Source organism: Cyclospora cayetanensis, unplaced genomic scaffold, assembly GCF_002999335.1.
Source record: "Cyclospora cayetanensis isolate NF1_C8 unplaced genomic scaffold, CcayRef3 CcayRef3_contig_122, whole genome shotgun sequence".
NCBI lineage: Eukaryota > Apicomplexa > Conoidasida > Eucoccidiorida > Eimeriidae > Cyclospora > Cyclospora cayetanensis.
Window position 1 is genome coordinate 82518 of NW_020312062.1, and position 19904 is coordinate 102421.

General features: G+C 54.9%; 2 protein-coding genes across 2 annotated transcripts; one reads left to right on the forward strand and one right to left on the reverse strand.

Annotated features, from left to right (window-relative positions):
• The first annotated feature begins 6552 nt into the window (after nucleotides 1–6552).
• Nucleotides 6553–14023, forward strand: LOC34620224. The gene is given in 16 exon segments (XM_026336357.1): nucleotides 6553–6652; nucleotides 7400–7768; nucleotides 7973–8068; nucleotides 8351–8373; nucleotides 8375–8523; nucleotides 8873–9453; nucleotides 9713–9770; nucleotides 10172–10303; nucleotides 10624–10693; nucleotides 10859–10898; nucleotides 11041–11142; nucleotides 11872–12044; nucleotides 12185–12286; nucleotides 12855–12942; nucleotides 13230–13522; nucleotides 13958–14023. Coding segments are annotated over 16 exon segments (2442 nt in total).
• A 1146-nt stretch (nucleotides 14024–15169) lies between these two features.
• Nucleotides 15170–19557, reverse strand: LOC34620223 (AF4/FMR2 family member 4). Its single transcript, XM_026336358.1, has 6 exons — nucleotides 18885–19557; nucleotides 17425–18827; nucleotides 17156–17304; nucleotides 16774–17020; nucleotides 16311–16692; nucleotides 15170–15267 (listed from the first exon to the last, which is right to left on the reverse strand). Exons 1-6 carry the CDS (start codon nucleotides 19555–19557, stop codon nucleotides 15170–15172), a joined length of 2952 nt encoding a protein of 983 aa, XP_026192143.1.
• Nucleotides 19558–19904: the final 347 nt, after the last annotated feature.

The following is a 19904-nucleotide window of genomic DNA, read 5'->3' on the forward strand; positions in this document are numbered from 1 at the left end:
TACATTTAATGTGTAGCTAGCTGTCTGCTCGGTGCTAAAAGGGTACAAAACGCGCATCCTACCTATCGCTCGCCTCTTGATTCGGAATGTTGTTGGAGGCAGGGACTGCAAGGAGCTCTTCCGGAGTAACGCTCGGTAGCTTTAAAGCTTTTAAATGTGTCTGAAATATTGTGTCCCTCCGGAGACCATATATGGAGAGTTGAGCACAAACCGAGTCAAAAGCCTCATAGAAAGCTAATGGGTGTTCCTTCTAAGGCTCTCTCCATTTTCGTACCCTCGCCCCACACAGTTACGGCAAGAGGGCAGACGTCCAGCTTCGATGAACGCTGCTGTACTCCCTTATGCACTCCCAAAAGTTACAAGTTGGAGCACACATCATCTACGGCACTGGCGTGCAACATTGATTCTTATAATATTAAGCTCGCGCTACCCTGCAGTGAATGGCATTTACGAGCGACCATGCCAACTAGTCGGTTCTTTACCGATCCTTAGATGAATATAACTAGTGTAGTCGGGACGCTCCATCTATGGTTTCGGGTGGACGAACTTCAGTCCAGCACCAGGGGAAACTTGGTGACAGCTGTTTTCTTCCATAAAAACTCCTTCACCTGCCCGATATCGCTCAGACTATCTGGCGTGAGAAGAAAGGGACAGCTAGTGTGCGCCTTGTCGCACGCTCAACACCCTCCAGGCTTTCACAGCTAGTTCCACATAGCATGCAGCACCTACCGATAAAACATTGAGCATTCGTGTTCCCAGCCGACAATATTTTGCAACACTGAAAAGTTTCCTGCCAGATAAACCAATTCGTCAGTTCTTCATTAGTTCTTGTCTGAAAATACCTATTTTTGTAGACAGTGTTTAAGTGCAGCTTAGCCCGTACATCTTTCCCCGTCCCCATCTAGAAAAGCCTGCCATCGCTTCACCTACTTGATCGTCGAGAGCACCTGCCTGAAAGACCGCTATAAAAGCTCCCGGCGAATCCAGATAGGCAAAACCACGAAAACATTGCAAATGATAGATATAAATGTGTGCTTTAACTGCCGAAATGAAATCGACACCAAGAAGGACATACACGTGCCCAAACTGAGCAAGGGGCCACACCAACACGACCCCTGCTGCGCCATAGTTTACTGTTGTCAAAGCGTTAGACTGTGTGAGCCCCCTGCTGTGAGACACACTGGACAAGCCAATCGTGTGTAGGGAAATGGAATGCACAGTTATTGAGAAATGACTTCGCGCCTTATGGAGAACTGTCTAACGAATGGATGCAGGATTGTCGATTACAAGTGTCCTAAAGGCGGATGACGTATAATTTAGAGACTCACTGACTTAGGCTGCTTGCATGTGAATTCGTGTGCATGGAGCACTCCAGCAATGATGCAGGCAGCTGTATCGTAAAGGCCACGGGCAGGGAAAAAAAGTATATCAAACAACGCAAGGTGTACCGCATATAGCGAGTAGCGTGGTGGACCAAACAGAGTGGCGAATCCTCCCGCATCTGCCAACACCTGCAAATGATCCTCCGTTCCTAGGACTGACTGAGAAGTCGCCAGTGTGGACAGCCTTCCATCACCTCTTGATGGACTGACAATATCTAAGTTATCTCGCTGCTGCCCTTTAGCTGGGTCGTTGACAACTCTAAGCGACAAACATGTATACTCGAGCTTGTGTGTGGTAGCGCGACAGGCCGCTTTGTACCCATCAACTGGCTGAATGAGAATGTGCAAACTTGCGTTTGTTAAGTCAAAAGTTGGAACGAATGTCGATCCGCGTATCTCGCAAAGTGATTCGCCAAAGCAGGGCATCAGGAACTAATGCTGCGCAGTCATGATGTTCAGGGGGTTAGAACTACTACGCATAGACGACTATTCCGCTTTTGTGGCACCAACCTCGGGTTATACACTCATGCGCTGGTCGACTCATGCACTGCTTCTTATCAACAGAACATCTGCTTGTTGCTCGTTGTCCCCTTGGTGCTGGGGGTCTTCGGATAGCTGGATCAGGGATTACCTCAAAACATATGCTGCCCACCCCTAGTTCCCCAGCCTGCAAGCAGCTCGTCAAAATTCAGCATATTTACTGTTTCCATTTTAAGAATTTATCATATCTAGTGCCCCGTTGCCTCTGTGTCAATCAAAGTATGGAATAAAATGTCGGATGCAGAGTTCTTAGGACGGCATGCACACTCGGAATAATCTTCTGTTACTGCGCCGCTGAGCTGCCCGCCTGTAGAGTCTGCGTCCCCACGTTGAGCTACCGATTTCAACCCGTTCACCGTAGAGGAAATAAGCATTGTTGAAAAGACCAGGACACGCTTTTCCCAGAGCTTTCCGCAAGAGCGACTTCCACAGCGCGCCGCTGTGCCCGCACACGCTCCTTTCCTTGGCCTCCCATGGCATACTTGGGATTTAGTCACGGTGAACGGGTCCAGCACAGGACCCACGCACCATGTTCATACCATTCCATTCCAATGCTAAACAGCATTTAACTAACGTAGCTTTCCCAATGCTTGCATTCTGCCGCGCTTCAGCGAATGTGAGACTTAGAGACTGCGCTAACAAGCGAATAAGAAAACTCCACTTATGCACCATATTCTCTGGCAGAAGGTCCCTTACCAGTGCCATGTAGTGCTAGATGCGCTTAACCATTGAGGTGAATTTTTAGCCGCGCGAACTCGACAAGTAATGGGTTTCCAACTGTGATTCTCTGTTTTGTGAAGCCCTTGTCCCTTTGGGGCTTTCCGTTTCCCTAATGCGCCTGCTTTGCTCTCCAAGCAGCCTGAGGGCCTCATGCCAACTCCTGCTGTTCAAGCTCTTTGGCACTTCTGTTTGCGTTTTTAGGTCCAGATTATATGCCCATGTTCCCCATAATAGAAAAGGTGTACTGTAGGCTGACTGTCCAGGGCTGCTCAGGGGCATGGATTCCCTCTGCCTTTCTCTTTTTGTTTGCATTAGACTGGAGGGTAGGAGGCCTGCTCGCATATCCCCGCTATCCATATGTTCTGCATCTCGACTTTGGTTTTGCTTCCAACCGAAGATGTAGCAATTGTACTCATTTGCTACAAATATCTCAAGTAGTCCATCCTTTTGCGAAAGCCCACCAACCGGCTCTATTTTTTCTAAGTATCTGCCTAACCTGCGACCACTTGCCAAGAAACTTTTGAAAGACCTAATGTAAGCCACTCATAAGGCGGTTGTTCTTCGACGGTGTGGCTGTCAAGAACATACGTTCCATATTTCTCGATAGCAGTCTACTGGGCACTTCCGCTCATTGGATTTTCTGAAATTCTCCCATAGCTTCCTGCTAAGTTGACCCCGGCAAAACCTAAAAGTCCCAGGTTGTATTGGAGCTTGAACCGTACTAAACCTCCTGCAGCTAGGTGACTTCCTCTATATGCATAAGTCTACCACTGATATGTTTTCACCTTGATAAGCATGACACAAGGAATACTATGTGCTCTTCACATGGGGGCTACATAGCGAAATACATCTCCAACTGGCTGCTGAAAGCTTTAATTTCTTGCTTGTCCTAAAGGCGCTCCTAGTCATCTGATTGGCATAGCCCCTTACACGCATCCACACAAACTTGTTCGGGCAAGGAATATTTCAGGGCCATAAACGGGGGTTCTACTGCGCTCAAACGAGCTTGCAAGTCGGGCTCTGCTGCCCCAACAGGCGTTGCGACACCTTCCCCTCTCATTGCCAGAGACTTTACGCGTACTGTTGCGAAAATCAAATTGTTGAGTTGCCTAAATGACGTTATGAAATTCTGACAACTGGTGCTAGGAAACTGGATATCCCACTTTATCTGGAGCCACTGGATGAGCGGGGAACTGCTGCACTGAACCACAAGGTGCAACCAACTGTATCGCTCCAGTGAAGGTCTTAGGGGAAGGCTCTTTACTGCAACACCAATACAAACTGAGTAGAAAGGTATTTAGCGCACCTGAGAAGGCCTTCCGCTCTTCTGAATAGCGCTTCCAGCTTTACCAACCTGAGGGTAGGGCGGCAGCTAGAGTGTGCTTTGCTGCACCTTCTAAGCACCCACCGAGTATTCATAGCTCGTTGCACATGCCTCTAACGCACACGCACACAACATTGTTTTCTTGTGTTCCAGCTAAAAGTGCGCTTCAATAAAAATATGCACGAACAGACCATGGTTAAATGCTGCCAGAGTTGTAAGCCATTAGTGGGCTGTACAGCACTGAAGTACCATGTACTACAATAGTTATTCCTAACTAAAGAGTTGGTACAGAACTGACTTTCGGATTTTCCGATCGTATACATTGCTTAGTTTAGAGTACTGTTAGATCAATATAAGAAGGCGTATAGTTCAATGTGTGTGCATTTGGTGCTATGTGCAATTAGCTGTGAATGTTTGAAGTACCTAGAGGGTGCATCTAGGACGCATCTTAGCTGTGCCTGCGACGTCATATCGGAGAGTATCAGATACGGGGGCAACGGAAGGGGGGGAACATTTTAATGAAGATTTAATTACTGACCATGGAGTTTATGTTGAGTGTGGAGTTAAGAGGGGGTCTCTACGTAGGGCTTGGACTGAGCATGACAAACTCCACTAGATAGAGCACCTTTAGCTCAGATCTATTTAAGAACTGCGTGTAAAGCTGGGTTGTTATTGATTCTGCTTGTTGTGTTAAAAAGATTTCTGTATAGAACGACAGTGTAGCGCTTTGTTAAGTGTCTCTGTAGGGAGGTCGTTGGCGCCAAACGCAATGCAAAGCTTCGTGGGAATTTGTTGACTTTACTCAAGAGGCCCCACCCCCGTCTCTCTGCTCTGACCTTTTAGGGCTTCCGCACGAGGGAAAGCAGTTTCTATGGTTGGCATTGCTTGCCCTCTATGCCGTCTAGTTGTATCCCGCCTCGGGCACACGGGCAAGGGCCAAGACCACCTCGCAAGAACAAACCCATGCGAACGGCATACCTAAGTGGTCGGTTCTTTCTTAGCTTTAAGGGCGTATAGCTAGTGCAGTAAAAAGAGCTTCAGTATGCTTCGATTGCTACGATCATGCGCTGTGTTTTTGAACACGGGGTGCAGCCTCGCCGAAAACACGGTCCATGTTGCACAGCCAGGCCTCTCAAGGGCTGCTTGACAGTATTCTAGCTGCGTGCACCTGTTCTAAGAATCATGCTGCTGATAGGCACGACTCTCTGGGTCTGTCCGATGGTACATGTACGGTGCAGAGAGTGTCCTGTTGCCTGCCTGTTCAGTGGGCAAGGGCTTAACCTTAAGTGGTTTGTGGGGTCTGTCTTCTGACTGGGTCCAGTTAAAAGTTCAGGAGGGAGCAGAGCAGTGCACACTGAAGCATATTCAGGGCATACGTTTTACGCTTGGAGAATTGAGCTTCGAGTTGCGGCGACCAGACAGCCCAGTGTGCAGAAGGGAGGACAGGGGGAGCTTCGTGTTGATTGTCATTCAGTGTTGAAGGAACACCACTAGAGAAATATCAAAATAAATCAAGCAGTGTGAAGATGGGTGTAGGGACTGGGGTTTGATGCCCGCGGCCGCCTCTCCGCTTAGCCAGTCCACCGGGCCAGATGCATCGCGTCTATCTGCTGCTTGTCAGACCTATACCGGGAACCCTAAAGCTTAAAATTAAAATCCTTTGGTGCTTAATGCTGTCTCTCTTGCTATTTCTTCGCCTGACTCTCTCTAAGTCCTGCTGCTAAGGCGTGCCCCTTCCACCTTTTTGGAAGGCTCCCCCCGTTACGCAGTTGCTGGTTCTTTCCGGAGCCCAAGGGCCCCCGGGGCCCCCGTCGTCATTCTTAACGCTCATATCTTTAGCTCAGCAGGCGCGGAAGGCCGATTTAGATCTCTCCTGGAGGTGCTTCACCCAGGCTACCCGGCAGCGATCTGCCCGCATGTACATGCGGGCAGATGGTCATGCCACTCTGAGTGTTCCTTGGCTTTAGTTGTTTTCTCCGGGGTCCCCACGGAGGCTTCGGGGGCCCTAAAGCTAATCTTCGGGCGTGCCCTGTTGACGCAGTAGCAGCACCAAGGGGAGGGGGGCCCCTATAGGGTTTGCCGTCCCTATAGGGTTTGCCGCCCGTTGCGTTATTGTGAGGGGCCCCATAGGACCATAACTGCGGGGGCCCCTTATTGCAATACGGTGTGTGCTCAACATCTGTGCGTCTCTGTTTCTCTCTGTCTCTCCCTCTGTCTCTCTCTCTCTCTGTCTCTCTCTCCCTCTCTCGTATGAAGAGCTCGCTGCTCATGCTTTCTGACCAAATGGCGGAAGCCGGGGGTTCCTTATTGCACGCGCGCACTTCTGGAAGCAGCAGAAATGCAGCCTTCGGAAGCCCTGGTGTCGTACCAGCGTCGTTTATCGTGCCGCTTCTGGAGCAGGGGGAGTCTCCCGAGCAGCAGCAGCAGCAACGGCAGCACCCTGTCACCATCGCTCTCGGCAGCAGCAGTGTCTCGAGGAGCGCGCCAAAGGGAAGGCCTTCCCCTGTGACTCAGACATCCAGCACAGACGGCGGAGGCACCCAAGGGGGTCCTTCGGGGGTTACCTCTAAGGCAAGGGCGTATTCCATGTACATCAATTGCACGACATGGGCAAGCGATAGCCACGGGCTGTTTGACTACGAGTCGAGGAACGTCGCCAAGAAGACATATAGGATCAGTTGCATGCGTGAGTATGCGGAACCTGTCTGGCGATGTTTCTGCGGGCGTTGCAGCTCTTGCCCTAGGGGAAGGGGGAAAATCTTTGGGCTTTCATGGATCGGATTGGATTAGATTGGGTTGGCATGTGCAGGGAGGGGTTGGGGGGTTCGGGGGATGCTCGGGAGGAACAGCCACGTGCTGCAACCGTAACGGAGACTTTGCTGCGGTTCTGCCACTGTCTCTGACTGTGCTGAGGCAGCTTCTGCAGTTGCTTCTGCGCGTGGGCTGACCTCTATTATTGCCCTCTCTACCGCTACTTCAGGGGGTCTAGGCTCCTACGAGGGTTTGCGCTTCCTCTCCTCTTTGCATGCGGTGTCTGAGGTGCAGTGTCTTTATGTGCACTGTCTGACGGGCAGTGTCTTTATGTGCACTGTCTGACGTGCAGGCCGCCCCCGCTCTTCATGCCTTTTACGTTTATAGCACTTTTTCGCCGCCTTTGGGCAGTCTTGCGTGGCGTGTTGGCTTGCTGACTCTATGGAGTCTGTGCAGTGTGTGTGTGCGGGCGTGTGTCGCTGCCCACGTGGTCTCCTTTTCGTCGCCGTTCGTGCATATTTTTGGTGTCGTAGGGGGGAGGAGGGGGGCATGCCTTCCGGTTGCCTGAAGTCAGCGACTAGAGGAATCTGCACGTCTGATGGCGCCGTCTCTGACTCTCAGGCCTCTCCCCCGTTGTCTCCATGCTGCTGCTTGTGGGGTGTGTTGCGTTTTTCGGGCATAGGGGACGCATACTGCTGCATGCGCGTCGGCAGCGAGGTATCGGTTTGTGCGGATGAGGAGGCTGCCGAACTGCTGCAGAGCAACAGACATCACGACGGCTTGGAAGCGAGGGCTCTCCTGAGGATCGCTTGGATAGACGGTGCCTACTGCGTCTTGCCCCCTCCAGCCGTCAGTTCTCCCGCTGCAGCGACTGCGAGTGCTGCTGTTGGCACGTCGGATGCCGCTACCCCTGTACCGAGACAGCAGCAAGAGCACCAAGATCAGCATCTTGTGCAGTCTCCCGACGGGGGCTTGCGAGATGCTTCCGTCGCTGACATTTACGCAGACAACGCAGGAGCAACGGCTACAGCGGCTGCGAGGCACCTAGAACGCGAGCAGCAGGACGGAGCAGCAACAGAAGGAGCAGAAGGAGCAGGAGCAGGAGGAGCAGAAGGAGCAGGAGCAGGAGGAGCAGAGGCAGAAGGAGCAGGAGGAGCAGCAGAAGGAGGAGCAAGAGGAGCAGCAGAAGGAGGAGCAGAGGCAGCAGCAGCAGGAGCAGGAGCAGCCACACTCCCTGCAGGAAATACAGTTCCAGAAACCGATACACCACGAGACACTGCAACACCCCAAGGCGTCAACGCCCCTCTCCCTGCAGCAGCAGCAGCGTCTCTAGGAATTCCAGCTCCTGCAAGTGCTCCTTCTCCTGCTCCCGCGGGTGCTCCTGCTGCTCCTGCTGCTCCTGCTAGTGCTCCTGCTGCACCCCCCCCAGCGTCAGCAGCAAGAGCATCGCTACCAGCAGCAAGAGGTGCTGTGTCGAGGGGAGGAGGCTTGAGTGCTCAGCCCGAGGTGAGACCTTCACTGTTCGCCATGGCTTCGCCAGCTCACGCTACAGCAGCAGACGCTGCGAAGCTTGGCAGTACGCTTCGGAAGGGAGCGAGCCTATTGCTGCGTCTATCCAATGTGCATGGGGGGTGAACGTGTGGATACGTTGCTGCAGTCCGATAAGGTGTGGCTGGTGGTTCGGAGTCTACGAGACTGCGGGGGAGTCCGTCTCTCAGAGGGTGACGTTCTGAAGCTGGGGAGATTCAGACTCAAGGTGAAGGAGGCCGTTCTTAACCAGCAGCAGGCACTCTTAGCAACTGCCAGGTATACCTGCACACGCCCATATTACACGCAGCTGCATCCAACGCACCCACACAGCCAGCCATGGGTTTGTAAGGCAACACAGATCTTAACGGGCTTTTCTTCAGCTGGCCCCACACGGGCGTCCGTTGGTATACCGGTGTACAAATGCAGAATGCGGAATAAGCCTGAATACGTATGTTTTTCTAGTGGAAAGTCCGTCTGTAGGTAAAAGTCGAGGAGGGTTTGGGGGGAGTTGTTTTTTCTGGTTGGTGTTGGTGGATGCTTGTGCTGCATCTCATGCGCTTCATACTGCTGAGACATGCGTTGTGCATTTGCTGCACTTTATTCGCTGCTGCCTGTCCGATTGCAGGCAGCGTCCTCACCTGGGGGATGCGGATGACTGCGAGACGGTTGCTCCTGAGCCTGAGAGTGCAGCTGTGGCAGCAGCAGCGGTAGACATGGGCTTTGAATTTGGAGAGGGGGGAGTCTCTCAGGAGGAGGCTGTGGCGATGGGGGCAGCGGAGGAGGACGGTGCAGCGGCGGCGGCGGCGGCAGCAGCAGCAGCAGCAGAAGGAGCAGCAGCAGCAGCAGCAGCCCTTGCTGCAGTTGCTGCCTCAGGGCCTTGTGCCACTCCTCCCCCTCAAGAAGAACAGCAGTCAGTCTACGCGGCAATGCCCAGCAGAGACGCCTTCGGCTCTTCCCCCGTTGCGACACAAGCAGCAGCAGCAGCAGCAGCAGCTGCTGCTGCTGCTGCTGCTGCTGCTGCACTCCCCCCGGGGTCGCCGCTAAGGGCAGTTGCTGCAGCAGCTGCAGCAGCAGGCAGCCGAGCAGCCCTGGCAGGGCCTCTTTCGCGATGCGTTTCTGAAGGCTGTCTCCTCACGCCGAAGGGATCGGGTGCAGGGGCGGAGCTCTTCTATGAGGGGGGTGAATCAGCTAGTCATTCGTTTGATGGTGAGCCAGCCTTCCACGACCACCAGCACCGCTGGCTGCCGCAAGTTTGTTTTGGAAAAGGCAAAAACGGTCGTTCGGAGGCTGGACCGTTGCAGTTTTGCGACTCGTTTTTTCTTGGGTTGGTATGCGGCAATGTGCTTTGGGGGGTTTTGTCATCTGCTGCTTGGGACCTTTTTTCTTTCTCTCTCTTCGCGCATTGCAATACTGCCACAACACCTGTGTGTGTGTGTATGTATGTGCGGGCTGGTTTTTGCGGTAGGCGCTGCTTCGATGAGTATTCGCCCTCTCAGCGCTGCTGATGCACGAGCGAGCAGAAGGTTAGGCAGAACCCTACAGCTCAAACTCCAGCAAGCGCATCGCGCCACTATCAGCACTTCAAAAGGCTTTTTGTGCTGGCCTTTGCGCTGCTGCTGCTACTGCTCCTGTAATTGTTGTAATTGTTGGTGTTGTTGTTTTCCTTTTGCTCGCTGCAGTTGGTGTTTGGGAGGCGGGGTAAGGCTGATGGAACGGGCAGGGGGGTGTTATATATATATATATATAATTTTTTTAAAAAAATAGTGCATGCCTGGCCGCTTTGGCGACCCGACGTTCCCCCGTCCCCCACGGCTGTGCATGCGCCTCTTCCTCATGCGCGTCGCTGGAAGTGCTGCTTTCGCCCGTTGATTCTCTCGTGTATGGGGGGTTCTGAAACGCATGCGCCTTGTTAATGCGGCTGCAGCAGTCTCTTCTCGCGTCCCGCTTGCCGCATTTGCCTCTGCGAAGCCGCTGAGGATGAGGATCCTGACGCCAACCCTCTCGTAGCTCCTTGCCGATGCAAAGGTGGGCAGTCAAATCGCGTATCAATATATGCATATAGATATTTAACTGCTGATGCCTATTTATGATTTAATTTTGACACACTAGGCACTTGCGCCGGCCCCGCGGGGGGCGGTGGACCTCCTCGTAGGCTGTGCTAAATTGGAAGTCGGAATAAGTGGCATACTCCGATGCCCTTATTGATGTAGGCGGGTGTCGTATCATGTACTGCAGACGGAGAGCTTCATGGTCGTAGGCATGGCCGATAGCATCTCAAACCGTTCTCCCCGCTAGTCAGAGACGTGGCCAGAGCGTTGGGGGTAGAGCATGTGCTGCTGGCTGCGGCTGCTGCTGCTGCTGTCTCTCTTTCTCCACAGGAAGTATGCAGTTCGTGCATCTGCAGTGTCTTCGTACCTGGATGGAGGGCCGCCTCAATATTCGCAATGTAAGCTGCCTGTTGAGGCGCCTCGAAAGGTGCTTTGTTGCAGGCTGGCGCAGCTTCGGGGAAAGGGGGGCTTACTGGTAGGCCATCGACGTATAAAGTAGTGGGGCACAAGAGTCAGAGATCGTGCCTTGTTGTGGTATGAGCCGTTGCTGCATTCTTCTTCAGGATGGCTCGACAGTCGGCTACTTCCTGCGCTCTTTGGACTGTGAGGCAGCCGCCTGAAGCTGAGCTATCTAGCCATGCTAATAATAGCTGTTGGATTCTGTTGCGTTCGCTCCTGCTGCTGCTGAGACGTTCCCCCTAGGCTAGTGGTGGTAGTGTGATGGTGGTGCTCTTTGCCGGTGTAGGTGAGCTCTGCAAGGCACCCTATCCCTCTCTTGTGGAAGCCAACAGGAAGGTGATCGAACTTTTCGCAATACCAAGACCCCAGTACCCCTACTTCATTCTTGGTAAGTCTTTTCCTTCACCGCGCGTGCTGTGGTGTTGTGCGGCAGGTAGGCCTATATGTATGTGTATATGCTGTTGGGAGTGTTCATGGATGTTTAGTTGGGGGATGTTTCTCTGGCTAGACGCTGGTGCACTGTGGAAGGCTACGCGACTAGCGACTAGACAACGCGTAGAGGGAAGGGTTGGCTGCTGGGCAATTGGCGAAAAGGAAAGGACGGGGAGAGGGGCGGGGGGAAGGGGGGAGTACGTATGTCACCACTGCGCCTTTTAGCGACGATGCGGGTTGTGTTATCGCAAAAGCGTTCGGCTTCAAACCACTTTTGCATGCAATTTTTGGTTGAACACAAAGGGTTGTCATTGGCAGTGCATGGTTTTGTGCCATCTCCTCACGAGTTTGTCCGTTGAGCACTTTTTGCATGCAGCTTTTTGTTGAAGGCGTGGGCTAGTCATCGGCAGTGCATGGTTTTGTGCCATCTCCTCACGAGTTTGTCCGTTGAGCACTTTTTGCATGCAGCTTTTTGTTGAAGGCGTGGGCTAGTCATCGGCAGTGCATGTTGTTTTTGCCCTCTCTTGACGAGTTTGTCCGTTGAACACTTTTTGCATGCAGTTTTTTGTTGAAAGCGTGGGCTTGTTATCGGCAGTGCATGTTTTTGTGTCCTCTCTTCACGAGTTTCTCCGTTGAGCACTTTTTGCATGCAGTTTTTTGGTGTGTTTTGGGGCGGCTTTTTCAGAGCCTCGCACAACGCAGCCGGCGCCTGCAGGTGCGACTGCCCGTGTCAGAGGCCTTCATGTCGTGTCTCTGTCGAACCGACGTGTTGCTCGGCTGGGGAGAGGGCACGACTCTGACGTTCGCCTCAGCGACATCTCTGTTTCCAGATTTCACGCCATCATCAGGCACCAGCAGGTAGCGTTCAAAGGAGCGGGTTAAGGGTTTAGGGTAGGAATGCTGCTTCTTGTGTGGCGATCTTTTGAGGCAGAGGCAGCACTGCTGCTCGCTCACAGACGTATTCGCAGAAACTGCTCTGTCGTAATGCGCGTGTATAGGGGGCGTTTTTCCTGGAGGACCAAAGAAGCAAGTTCGGAACCTTAGTGGAGTTGAAGAGGCCCCTTAAACTCGAGAGATGGATTAGCGGGGTTTCCTTCCAAGTAGGCAGTAGACAGGCGCCCTTCACCTGCCGTTTGGCCTTTCTGTGCTTTTAATTGTCAGTGGCCAAGTGTCGTATTACTCCGCCTTCTCAGCGCATGCATCTCCTAAACACAGCTCAAGCACGCTCTCCACCCGGTTGTGCCCTTCTGTCTGCGCCCGCTGTCTGCTTCCCACACTCTTAAACGACCCTGTTGCTCTAGCTCTGTGCTCCTCTCGGTTGGGTTGGCACTGTGTTGCACGAAGCGGATCACCATCTCTATCTTTCTCTTTCTTGCCCTTCTCTCTCACTATATATTTAAATAGATAGATATATAGATATATGTAGATATACATACGACGCACGCAGCCCCTGCTCCTGTCTTGAGAAAGGAAGGGGGTGTACTGAGAGTGTCTTTCTGGGGTCCCCTGTTGGATCACCCCGTGGCAATTGCGAGACAAATCTTTCCATGGCTGGTACGGCCTTATCGTGTGTGTGTGTGCGTGTGAGTGTGGCTTACACATCTCTTTAAGCGGGTTCTCGCACCTGTTACATTGTGTGTGCCTGTTCGACTGTTTGTATGTCTTAAGGTTGGTCGTACTGTCATTTCGATTTCAATTCGCCGCCAATGGAGGATCTTGCCTGCCTGCTTGCGCTCTCAACGGAGTCTTGACTCTGGTACCCTTTACGTGACTGCGAGGAGCTGCCTGTAGAGCCGCAAATGCGGCAGCAGAGCGCAGCAGCAGCAGCACAAGCCGTGACAAATACGGGGGTAGCACGCGGTGGGAGAGGCCGTAGCGGGAGGTCGTCTTCTCTTTTTGGCCTCAGGCTAGGATTTGTGCTTCCCTTCGCATTCAGTCGCATGCATGTGATGTTTGCGTCTGCGTGCTGGTTTCTTGCCTTTTCCGCAGACGTTCGATTTATTGACTCCGTTGGTCCCCAGGGTGTATCGAGCTCCCTGGCAGCCTTCAACTGGCATTCGCTGATAGGGGGGGGTACAGCAGGGGCCCCCTCAGGAAGTTCGCGTATCTCTGCCCTTGTGCACCGGCAGACTGCTGCAACTCCCAGAGGCCAGCATGCACCGGCAGCGCTTGGCGGCGCTGCTGCGGAGGCTCAAAGTGGGGTTGGCGGGGAGGCAGGCGAAGACGATCAACAGCAGCAGCAGCAACAAGCGCATTCCGAGAGGGCCTCTGGACAGCAGGGAGAGGATTCTTTTGAAAGGATGCCGAATCCGCAGTTCAACAGCAGCGACGCTCCAGCAGCCAGCGTGCAGCAGCCGTCGTTGCGGCAGCAGATTCATCAGTTGCAGCAGCGTGGAGCCTTGAGAGCCTCGCAGGCTAGTCCAAGGGTCAGTCGATCTCCCGCAGCAGTGATGAGGGCACTTGACTGAGACAGCGGGCTGCGCTCATGACTCCCTCAGCAGGAGTCACCATTTTATTTCGCTTTAGGGCATATCGATCGAATGTAGCAACACTATAGAGAAGGCCTCCCCGCTTCCTCCCTATGCGGCAGACGCCCTCTAGGGTATGTCCATTCCGTAGAGAAGGGGAGCTTCGTAATCGAAAGCCTCTTAAGGGCTGCGTTAGGGCCCCTTAGAGGCTAGAGGGGTGCCCTGTAGGGCCCCTTCCCAGCTTCCGACAGAGTAGAGTGGATTTTGTAGATAACAAGTTCGGGGGCACTCTCAACATGACAGGCTGCAGAGGACGCCATTTGTGTGCGTGGTGTGTGTGCTCCGATGAGTGGTGGGGACGCCTTCTAGAGACGACCACTTGCGTTGGAACGTGCTCTTGCCCCTGCCAGTGCAGTCTGTGCTTGCAACGGAATTGCCCTCATATAGTTAGTACGCAGGTGCCCCATCGGGCGTTTTCGGGGTGCACCTGTTTCTACGATTTTATTCGCCGCGTCTATCTTCGGCCGGAGGGCTGATGTGGGGTCTGCCGCGTTTTCATTTGGATATGTCCAGAATGGAGAGTAGACGGCCGCCTCCTCGCCCCCCTCGGAGGCATGCATGATTAACTCGCATCCTTGCAAAAGGCTTTAAGCAAACGCTTGCATGTATACGGTACCTCCGCGCGCGGAAGTGATTGGTGCTACGCAGCAACTCCTCAAGGACCGTATTAGGTGTGTGGGGGAGGGGGATTTTAGTTAGGTGTTGGGGGGCGAGGGGGATTCTAGTTAGGTGTTGGGGGGGCGAGGGGGATTTTATTTAGTGTTGGGGGGCGAGGGGGATTTCATTTAGTGTTGGGGGGAGGGGGAGTCGGCAGGCGCGGCGGTTAAAATGCCTGCTTGCTTGCGTTCCTACAGTCTCCCCTCCGCCCTTTGTTTGTTGTGGCCATTGAAAAGCCAAACTCAAGAGTCTGTGCGCCTGCATGCGGCCCCAAAGAAATTTTACTGTCGTTCGCGTGTGAGCTATGGGCAGAAGGGTGTGGGAGCTACGCTGTGCCTTGAAAGGCAACGAGGGGGTCAAAAAGAAGCAGCAGCTCCCGCTTGCTCCAGTCGCTGTAGAGTGCGCAGTCCTCCTTACGGGGGTACTTGTGAAGCTGCTCCCTTCAGCAGCGCTACTGCTGCTTCTGCCGCCTTCCGTATCTGGGGATGCCTGGCAGAATTGCCCTTCCTGGGGACCTGCGAGGTGTATGCCCAAATGCCGCACAGCAGCAACTGCATGCGCTGCAAGTGCTGCTGCTCCAAATCGCCGTTAGTGGCCTCTAGGATGTACAGGGATGCAGCGTGCAAGAGCAGAGAGGCAAGAGTGAACTGGCGTAAGGCCCCCCCCTGACGCTGCACATTCGGCGATGCCTCCATAGGCACCTGATGCCGTGAATCTTGCTGCTTAGGATGCTGCAGCGGGCAGCAAAAGGGGCAGCTCTGCAGATTAAACGGCGGAGGAGGGAACCTCAGCACCCGCTTAAGCGTCTGTATCGAACTCTGCTGGAAGGAACCTCCGGCAAGGGCGCTTTCTAACTGCTGCAAACCCTCCTGCGGCAGTAGCAGCTGCAGCAAAGGCTGCATGCAAAATTCCTCAAAGAGCTTCGCCGCTGCGCGCCTGCTGCTGTCGCTGCTTCTCATGGTGCAGTCCTCGTTACAGTTCACAGGAGAAACAACAACACGCGTAAAGAGGAGGGCGCAACAAACCAGCAGCAACAGGGAAGGGGGAGACAAAGGATCTCCCTTCTCTCCTTGCTGGGATTCCTGCACAAAGAGAACCTCCCAAGGCCTGTCGCAAATCTGCTGCTGCTGCTGCTGCTGCTGCTGCTGCTGCTGCTGCTGCTGCTGCGCGTACACCTGGAGTTCAAGTAAAAAGACTCCCCGCATCAGGTTAAGCGCGCTCGCTTCGTCTCCCTTCCTACAACAGGCAGCAGCAAGAGACAGACAGGGGTGATTCGCAGCCTTCCGGAGTAGGCTCAGAGCTTCCTCAATGTCTCCTCCCCTGCCACAAGCGAACGCGTCTGCTGCTGCTGGTGTTACTGGTGCGGCTGCTTCTTCTTCTGCCGTCGCGTCCAAAGGCGATGGAAGGGACGCTATCTGCAGCAAAGCCATTGTAGCGAAGAGACAGCGACTGCCTCGTGTATGCTGCTGCTTGCGGTCCTGCTGCGTGTTGTGCAGCAGCTCTTCGCGCGTCTGCTGCCGCTGTTGCCGCTGCAGATCTGCAGCAGCCAGACACACTGAGGGTGATAAGCCCGCAAGAGTTTGTGTTACTGTCTGCGTTTGTTGCAGCCGTTCATACTGCGGCTGCTGCGTCAGTTGCTGCTGCCTCAGGTACGTCTTGAGTTGAGGACGGGCACACCTCAAGACTCGCAAGCCTGCTGCTGCTCCCCTGTTCGCTGCAGACGCAGCAGGGGGCAGTGAAGCGCAGCAACAGCAACAACATCCAGGATTGCAGAGAAGGCTGTGAATCGTGGGATTTCCAGGAAGTGGTGTTTTTTTTGTTCCCAAGGCGTCCTCTAGGGGACCGCTGCGCGCAGTGGTCAGCTCTTCTGGGAGACACGGGGGGAGACTGCTGCCTGATAAATTCTCCTTAGAGCCGATCTGATCGAGGCTGCTGTAACTGCAGGGGTTCTCCTGCTGCGGCGTATCCAGGATCTGCTTCCCAGCGTCTCGCAACAGCGCCGTCTCGAAGGGGCCTCCAGTCTTAGTCGCGAGCGGAGCAAAGACTGCGCCTCCTGCTGCTTTCTCTGGAGGGATATGTTGCGCTGCAGACTCTGGAAAGGAAGTTGCGGGGAGGTCATGCGAGGTGTCTGCTACTGCGCCTCCTTCTGGAGTTTCTAGGGGGAATTCTCGCGGCTTGCTTGGAGGCAGGGGGAGGGCCCCTTCCGGTTCTCCGCTCCCCCGCGGCTGGGGTGGGCGACTTTCTGCTATCGCGGCAGCTGCTTCCGATTCAAGACAAGGCATTGCTTTGAAAGGCGCCTTTTCGCTGCATCCCCAAGGGCTCTCGCTGGGAGAACTGCGCTCCGCTTCCGAGGCTTTAGGCCCCTCCTTCGCCGTTGCTGCTGTGCTCGCAGTCGCCGCTGCTGCAGCGGCTGCTGCCGAGCATTCGGGAGTGCGCGCCTCCATTTGCGCCTTTTTTTCACCTGCTTCAGGCCCCCCAAGAGGTCTCTGCTGCAGCCTCCTGTCTCCCTGCGCAGGAGGAGAGCTTCCTGCAGCTGCAGAAACAGGCGGCAAGCCCGCTCCTGGCTCCCCTGTTGGTGATGCTGCAGACTCTTCTTCGCATCTCTCCTGTTCCCCAGCGGCAGAAAGGCCTTCCACCCCACTCGCCGGGCTAGGAGGCGCTTGTGTTTCCAAGTCTTCCGACTCCATTCGTGTCTGCTCCGAGCTGCTGCTGACTGTGCTGTTGTTGGCTGTTGCCATTGCGGCAGCAGGAGAGGCCTCCCCGCCTGCGGCTGCAAGGCTGGGCAAGGCTTCTTCCGGAGTCTCGCGAGGCGCAGCAGCAGACGCAGCAGCTGCTCCTGCAGAGGAGTCTGTGGCTGCCTCTGCCTCTGCCTCCGACGCTGCCGCTCTTGCTGCTGCCTTGCTCTGAGGCTGTGCTTCCGCAAGGCTGTGGTCCTTCAAGACTTCCCCGCGCAGAGCCTCCGCTGCTGTGTTTTCTTCGGCGGGAGCAGCCGCATCTGGAAGCCTTGCTCTTGTCACCGCTGCTGCTTGCCCGCTTGCAGCACCAGGCATCGCTGCTGCTGCTGCCCCTGAAGCTCTTGGAGGCTGGACGCCTCTTGGGGGCGAATCGTTCAATCGTCTGCGACGGAGGGAGAGCAGCTGGCGCGTCTCGCAAGGAGGCAGCCGTTTGAGAGCGGCACACCCCGATCCTGCTCCCCAGGATCGAACTGCTGCAGTTCTTGCTGAGGGAAGATTCGCACGTCCTCGCGAAGACGCTGCTGGAGCAATAGCCAGACTTGCACCAGCTGTTGTTGTTGGCGAGGATAGTGGTGCGGAATCTAGCGTTGGAAGATGGGAGGCTGAGCGGCTCCTTCTTCGGAGTGGCAGCCAGGGGGCTCTCGCAAAGCCTCTTCTCACTCCTGCTGCTGTTTCCGTCACTGCATACTGCTGAGGAAGCGCCGCAGCGGGCAGGTTGGGGGTAGACACTGACCTCCGGAGGCGAGGATAGGCTGTCGCTCTTGCTGCTGCTGCTGCTGCCGCTGCAGCCACTTCCGCAGTCGATATTTTTGTCGGCGTAGGCAGCAACTCGCTTCTGGAGGCTTGAGATACCCCACCAGGTGCTCTATCCGCTTGGTGCTGCTGCAGTTTCTTCTGCATGTTCTGACGGCTGTGCAGCATTGGGAAGGGGGTTCTCCTCACCGCTGCAGACTCTCCTCTCGCTGTGCGTTCTGCTGCTTGTGGCAGCCTTCCGAGGAGCTGCCGATTGCTTGACGACGCGAAGGAAGAAGCAGATCTTCCAGCCGCGGCGTCTGACGCACAGGCTGCACGTGCACGGAAGCCTCTCCGAGAGACCTCCTGGGCGGGAGAGGCTCTGAGCAGATTCTCTTCAGCGGCTGCGGCGAGTGCATGCGCAGCGCTGGAAGCTGTTTCCTCCGGTGTGTCTCGAGAAACAAGCAATTCAGGCGCAAGAGGACTGACCTCCCGATGAGCAGCTGCTGCCGTCAGCGAGGCTAGTCGTTCTACAGATGATGGCGTTGGATGCAGCAGAAGGAGGTTTGCTGAGGGTGGCCTTCTGTGCGGCGAGGCATTCTCTTCTTCAGAGACAAAGCCTCCAAAAGCAGGTGTCTGCAAACATGAAGGCAGGGATACTCCTTTATCCCCCCCAGGAGAAGACAGTACTGGCTCCTGTTGTCGTTGCTGTTGTTGCTGCAAAGCCTCCTGCTGTTGCTGCAAAGCCTCCTCCTGCTCCTCCTGTTGCTGCAAAGCCTCCTGCTGCTCCTCCTGTTGCTGCAAAGCCTCCTGCTGCTCCTCCTGTTGCTGCAAAGCCTCCTGCTGCTCCTCCTGTTGCTGCAAAGCCTCCTCCTGCTGCTGCTGGCATGCGTCGCGCAGCAACCGCTCCCGCGGGTGCGTTCCTGGAGCAGCTACTGACTGCGCCTGTGTCTTGACAGGGGCAGTGTCTCCCGTTTCCACTGCCGCCGCTTGGGAAGAGGAAGGGGCACTGTAGGGACTGCTGCAGCTGAGGGGAGAGAACGGACTTCGATAATCAGAAGGCGACGAAGGTAAAAACTCTAAGGGCTGAGTGTCGCACAGAATTTCCCTCTGCATCCCTGGCCTTGCCTCTGCCAAATTCTCCGCTGCCTCGCGCAGGGATGTCGCTGGATGAGCAGCTACGGGAGGGGGAGTTGCTGCTGCGTAGCTGCTGGGAGGCCTAGGCGTACCAGCATCAGCGATGCTCCTGAAGAAGGCGCGAGCAGCTGATAGGGAAAAGGAGGAGTCTCTTGGCCGCTTATGAGAGAGAGAGGCTGCACTCCGGGTTAGCCTGAGAGCAGCTTCCTGTGGAGGAAGACTCCTCGCCAGTGGCGTGCGAGACAGAAGACGGCCCCCACAGAAGCTGCCTTGTTGAGGATTCTCCCAAGGAGTCTGGTGCACTCTGCTTGGGGTGGGCGTTCCTGCCGTTCTGTCTGCTACGGAGGTGGGCGCAAAGCCCTCTCCTGGAGAGGAGGCCATCCTGAGCGCTCCAGCCGTTGCCGGTGCAGCCGCAGCTGTTTTTGGACTCCAAAGAGAGGCGTTCAGAGCATAGGCTGCAGCTGCAACGGCAGCACGGCGCCAGCCGCATTGCCAGCACGTGCAGCAGGGTGGGGTTGTTGTTGTGTTGGGCGGAAGAAAAGATAAATTCGAGCGAGCGTGGCAGGTAGCTAGGCCCCACATATACAAGCATCCATCCCCCTTAAAACAAAGGTAGGAAATAATTCGGCTTAATGAAGGCTGTCAAGGGGCCCTGGAGGCCACCCCAGGGTTCTGCGCGCTGCTGGTGCTGAGGCGTTCCTGCGGCAGGAGAGGGGCCCCCTGTTGCGGAGAGGAGTAGTAGGGAGCGCAAAATGGATTTCTGGTTCGATTGGCTCTTTATTTTTTGCGGGATCCACATGTGCTTTGCGGTCTCTGAATTCCTGGAGTGATTCACGACACTTGAGAGGGGCCCCTTCAAATAGCAGCTGCCCTTCCCACACGGGAGCCTTGTCAGTCTCGTAGTGTGTCTGTCCATCTGATGGGCTATC

Bases quoted from the DNA above. Each gene is read 5' to 3' on its own strand.
- LOC34620223 (XM_026336358.1), bottom strand. From the start codon at position 19,557: ATGTGGGGCCTAGCTACCTGCCACGCTCGCTCGAATTTATCTTTTCTT. The intron at 17,305-17,424 runs GCGATGCCTGGT...GAAGTCTTGAAG, and splicing joins CTTCAGGGGCAGCAGCAGCA to GACCACAGCCTTGCGGAAGC. The intron at 17,021-17,155 runs GCCCAGCCTTGC...AGCGCCTCCTAG, and splicing joins GAGACTCCGGAAGAAGCCTT to CCCGGCGAGTGGGGTGGAAG.